Below are 6000 nucleotides of genomic sequence, written 5' to 3' on the forward strand. Positions count from 1 at the left end.
AATCCAGAACGCCGAGATTTTTCTTTTTCTTTTTCTCCTCGACGCGCCCGGTTGACCCGGGCTATGAATATTTCACCAAACAAAACAAAACTCAAAGTCATGCGTGGACAAAACCAGACTGTTACGCCGCGGCGCCTAAAGAAACACCGTGAATCAGTCGGACTTGAACTTGGCACGGGCGGCTTCTCCGACGACTGACTCAACACTCGAGGGAATTGAGATTTCACTCCGACTCCGGAGGCGGGGAACTCATTTAAAGCGCAGCCGAGAACGGCGACGATGCAACATTGTAAACATCCAAGAAACCGGACGCCGATTTACTACGCCGTAATTTTGCCGAGTCGTTAATTACGAGCGGAGATCTCGTTTCCGTGCAGAAATTGTGGGAGGGAAGCGGGCGCTTCGTCTCTAGTTAGTCACTGTCTTCCTCTCCCCGCAGGCCAAGTTGCATCACTGACAGAAGCCTGTTTCACGGACAAAAGTCTGGCAGCTGCACGGGCCACCACCGTTTGTGACCTTTGACCTCACCATTCTTCCACTGAAAGCAACCAATCAGACAGCGTCATCTCCGCGATGTCACCCGGGTCGAACCAATGACGGCTCGGCTCCCCCGCAGCGACAGGAGTCTCCGGTCTCGCGGTCGCTTTCGGCCCTTTAGCCTCAAACTCTGAAGGGTCGGGATGGAGAGCCGCTCTCCACAAACTCTTCCTCCGAGGAGGAGAAGCCTCTCGTTTTCCAGGCATTTTTCATTTTACTACCACTGTTCAATTTTTTTTTAGTTTTTTTTCAGGGGGGGGGGGCTTTATGAAACAAACAATCACGTCTAGTTCTGGGCAGCTGACAAGGAAAGAGGTTATTTTTTTGGTGGGGAGGCGGGAGTTGGACGGTTGAAGGACCTACTGACACAATGAATGTAGGATTCCACCCTCAACCACATCAGATGCCTCCTCTTTCCGGGTCGCTTTTTCCTCTTTTGGTGACGGAGGAGGATCAGTTGGGTTTTAACCAGCGTCTCTTCCCCTAAACCTGCTCTTAATTGTATCTCCCGTTTCTCAGTCCACTTTTTTTTTTTTTTTTTTTTTTTTTATATCAAACAGCTTTGAGTTTTTCCCCTCATCGCGGTCTTTTATGCTTTTCTCAGAGTTGGTCCCCCGTCCTTTGTATCCCCGGCATGCCTGTGTTCAAAGTGCACTTACTGCCCTGGTTTTCTGTGACTTCCTTCTTTGCTAACTGCATAAGGACTTGTTCACCAGAGGCAAGAAGAACGGTCTGTGTTACCGGCAGCGCAGCTCAATGCATTGTATTTAAATCTAGGAAGAAGATGTTTTACCGAGATTGTTGTTGCTGTTTTTGTTTTTTTTTTTCCTTTTTTTTTTTTTTCCCCTCTGGTTTAAATGTTGCAAGAAACGCAAACGTGTGTCTGTGTGTCAGGACTTGCATCCAAAATGGAATTCTTATGATCGATATGTTTTTGTATCATAATTTATCCCTCTTTAACGATGGATGTGTGTGTGTGTGTGTGTGTGCGCGTGCCTGCGAGCGAGCGTGTGTGTGTGTGTGTGTGTGTGTGTGTGTGTGTTTTTCTGACCATTAAGGTTTGAGCAAAAAAAAAAATAGTTGTTTCTATTTTAAAGGAATTTTGAAGCAATGTTGAAAGTATTATGATGGTTGATATTGTTGAAATTCTGTACATATCCATTTATTACTTTTGTATTTATTAATAATTGTTCCCTCTTCCTAAATATGAGCTAAAGAAGGGAGTATCTTTGTGGCCTGCTGTCTCGGTCTGTGTTCAATAACATCCAAGAGGGTGTCCTGGTTTCTCAAAACTTTCCAGATTTTTTTTTTTTTTCTCTTTTTTTTTTTTAGAAACCATTATTTCATTTATTGGCGGTTTCAGACACCAGCAGTGAACGGGCAGTTCTTAGAATGTTGTATGCAGGATGTTTCATTTTTACCAAAGCAAGAAATAGTAAGGACTGACAGCAAAATGACAGGAAACTTAAAAAAAAAAAAAAAAAAAGAAAAACATTGAGGAACAGATGGAACATATAAACAGTCCTCTGAATAGCCTGATGTTCATTTTTCCAGTATCTCCCAGCACGACTAAATGGGCTGTCTGACCAAAAAAAATCATCTCCAGGTACATCTCCCTCTCTTCCTCCCCCCTCATCTTTCAACTGCCTGGTCATTTCCTGTGTCCCGTTCCCGTGGGTTCAACCGGACACTATTTACCAGCCATTTTGGTCAACTTGTTATTTTCTGTCAGCCCAATAGGTGACCTTTACACCTTGATGCTAGCAGGAAATGACAGGACGGATGCTTTACCTGGGAGATGCCATGAAAACTGTGGTACCTGAGCAAGCTACTGAAACTTTGGAGAGAAAGAGTGTGAAAATGTTTATTTCTTTTTTTTTTTTTTTTCTTCTCCGTAGCCCCCTCCGTCTTTCTTCCCCTGACTTTGTGAATAACGCCGTCGGACAAAAGTGTCAATCAACGACAGTGTGAAGATTTTTGACAATGTGAAAACACTACACTGTAACCCAGCTGCCCCTTATCATTGATGATATGACAATATGTCCCGACTGCTCTGCTGGATAGAAACGGATATAAATTTAATGGCATTCAAATTTAACCCTTTTTTTGACATCTAAGGAAGATCAGTCAAAAAAAAACAAAAAAAAACGTTCTTTTATTTCGAACAATTCTTTGCAAATCGATTTTTTTTTTTTTTTTTTTTTTTTGGTTTTGGTTTTGAAGTGCAATTTTCCTCCTCGAATTCACCTTAAACACATTATATACCACTTTATCAATCCTTGCGAATCTTTTGTTATTTTTACGCCGAACGTTCATATGTAAAACAGCAGTCACCTTTAAAAGAATCAGGAAACCACTGCTTCAAAATTTTATTCAATAAATCTGCAAATTGTTTCCTTCCCAGAAAACAGGGTAAAACCAAAAACCGGCACGAACTCCGTAGGGAAAAAAAAAAAAACAATAAATGAAGTAAAAATCAGGATCTTATTTATGACCGAACGTTGAAAGATGAAATCAGTAATGCCGCATCAGACGTAAGGAAATGTTCCGTCTGTTTATGAATACCGACTTGTGGCTTTTCATAGACTAGCGTAGACGTTTTGGACCGCAACATTCATTTTTGTCCAAAGTCCCATTGTGCGGTTCTATGTTTACCGCGGGAGAGAGGAGAGCCTCTTTAAAACTCAAGCCTCAGCTTGATCTCGGCGTATTGATCCGGAAAGGCCCGGTGATAAATCACCCCGTTTAGTCCTTTTAGAAACAATCAACCCAGGGAAAATAATGAGCTGAAAATAGGAGTCACGGCTCCGAGGCCGTTCTCGCTGTGAGGTTGATGTCCGCGCATCCTCACCTTCCTCCTCGCCATGTGTAACGGAAATACTAAAGTTGTTTTTGTGAAACTAGCCGCCGGGTAGTATCTTTATAAAAGCCCCAACACGTTCCTTTTCCCGCCCGTGGCTCCGCCCTCGACCTCGTCCCTTTTCCAATGTTTAAGCCGTTTCCTAAAACATCTCGCCTCCCCAGAGAGATCCAAGCGTGAGCGCCGTTGCGCTTTGCGATATCGAATCGAGGGCCGAAATGCTCGTAAAAACTCGCGGATGGATTCGAAAGAATCCGGTGTGACTTCAAAATGTGCATGACTCTGTTCATTAACTGTATTCAACGTAAAGAAGTTTAATTTCTTCCAATCCTTGGAGCGTTTAAATTAGTGCCCGACCGATTTTTGGAGCCAGTCCTGATATTGGCGGGTTAAAATCATAAATCTGCATATCCTCTTTACAGTTGTTAAAGAGGTCTAAATATTGATGTAAAGCGACGGCAGTACATTTGAAAAAAATGCTACAGTTACTGTTTATTGCTCACAAAGACCTGCTGCACGGTGAAGTTAATTTCAAACACTGTTGAATATTCTACCAACCAGCCGCATAATTGCATTTATTTCCATCTGGACATTTGGAAGGTGCTGAGGTTCGGAGTGTTGACGCAAAATTAAAAAATATGCGATATTAAAGTATCTAAACCGCCGTCAGATATGGAGAGAATTCCACCACGAAGTGCGTTCGACCTAATGGGAAATTCCCAGCCAGTTGCCCGGCGGGAATATAAATTCGGCAAACAGATCGCGTTTGTTACGAAACACCGGCGTGTATAGATTTTATTTATCGCCCGACGGGCACAAAGATCCGGACGAACCTTTGGATGGATCAAATGTTTGAGGTCGCGTATCGGTCGGTCTCTAGTTTAAACACATGAACCTCAAACTTGTGAGTATTTCCTCCTCCTTTCCTGTCCAAAGTGATCCAAACATGGGTGAATTCAAGCTGCTTTTGAAGAGTGCCATGAACTGTGAGGGTTTTTTTTGTTTTTTTGTTTCTTTTTCTTTTCTCACAATGAGCTCTGAATGTCGTAGCTGTTCAAAATGTATCCGGGGGTCGTCGAACGTCTGTAACAAAAAAAAAAAAAAAAGCATTTCGACTCACCGGTTGGCAGCGCGGATCTCAGACTGACGTCCTCGCTCGGTACGTACCGGCTGCTGTGGTGGGGAGAAAAAAAAAAAAAAAGAAAAGAAGCTTTTGAGTGTTTTCCTCATCTTGGCACAAACGATGAATGAACTGTACATAAGGAGTCCTATTTCTTTAACGCTCCACCAAGTGTTCAATGTGCTTCCCACGATGAGACGCGGTCGGTGGGCTTATCTAACGGCCCTCCGATCGGACGAGCGTCTTATCTCACTGTCGAAGCGCGAGTCCATTGTGCCGTCAGTTGGCGCGTAGCACATTTACTAAGACAAGCCAGCAGATGTTCTTACATGAAATTGTTTACAGGCTTCAACAACTCGCGCATCACACAGCAGCTCCAGAGAGCAGAATGACTTAAGATGCTTTTTCGGAAATCCCGCCACCGACTCGCTGTTTCTAGTAACCGGGAGCGGCTCTGTTGCAGCTAAAATGAAGACGGAAGCTCATGGATGTAGATACCGGTGTGGTGACTCGCTGTTTGAGATTTTCAAAAAAAAAACCCTCTTTTGCACTTTGTTATAAAGTCCAGATCTTTTAACCAACTTCTATTTATACAGATACTTGAGATATTGGAAAATAGGATATATTTGTAAGTGTCTCTGGTAACTCCGGGCGCAAGAGGAGTATATTGTCCTTAAGTTGGTCTTAGAAACCATGTTTTTTTTTTTTTTTCTTTTTTCTTAATGATCCAAAGTAGTGGATATTGAATGTTAAAAAAAAATGCCTTGTAAGAGTGTGTGTTCTGTTTCTCCTCCATCGGCTCATGAAATGGATTTCCCATCAAAACAGTTTAACAGTTGCTGTAAAAATGGTCTTATATCCAAGCTTTTATTAAATGATTGAAAGCTTTTTAAAGAAAAGATTGGGTTTTTTTTTTTTCTTTGTTTTCTCATAGAATGTTCCATAAAATGATTTGTGTATTTCAACAAATTACTCACTCGCTCATTTCTTTCATTTCTTGTGTTTTGCCACAATCTCCAAATACACTGTAAAGTTAGATTTATTTCCACACTGTTCAGGGAAGGGTTTTCGCTTGTCAGTTACAATTTACTTGAAAATTGTTTTGCCTAGTTTCACGCCCCCCCCCTCCAAACACAAAAGACAATTTTTACACAAGTTCCTTGCACTTATTAGGGAGAAAAAAAAAAACTTTTCTTACAATTTTGTCCTATTCAAAAGCCTCAGCAGTAAGATATATCTTAAGTTTGTGGTTACATCTGAGATTTCGAAATAAAATAGTGAGTCAATTTTATTGATATTGCAAATGAATGATGAACTCAATGTACCTACAGGAAAGGTTTAAATGACCTAAGAGGACTTCAAAAAAAAATATATGAATATGAATGAATATATAATTTAGAATTCCATTAAAAGATTAATCTAAAGCTGTACGGTTTTCTTGTCTCACAGCAATTTCATTAAATATATGCAGTAAATAGTTTAT

General features: G+C 41.4%; 1 protein-coding gene across 1 annotated transcript in view; it reads left to right on the plus strand.

The window, feature by feature from the left end:
* atxn7l1 (ataxin 7-like 1) overlaps positions 1-5486 on the plus strand; it is a 33163-nt gene extending 27677 nt beyond the window's left edge. The window contains exon 11 of the mRNA XM_086147142.1: positions 440-5486. Coding sequence (XP_086003268.1) covers positions 440-457 — 18 coding nt within the window. The 3' untranslated portion in view covers positions 458-5486. The remainder of the gene's footprint in view (positions 1-439) is intronic.
* The last annotated feature ends 514 nt before the right edge of the window (positions 5487-6000 follow it).

The sequence above is a fragment of the Fistularia commersonii genome, chromosome 5 (assembly GCF_037954325.1).
Source record: "Fistularia commersonii isolate RoL2024-O1a breed Wild chromosome 5, RoL_Fcom_v1.0, whole genome shotgun sequence".
Classification (NCBI taxonomy): Eukaryota; Metazoa; Chordata; class Actinopteri; order Syngnathiformes; family Fistulariidae; genus Fistularia; species Fistularia commersonii.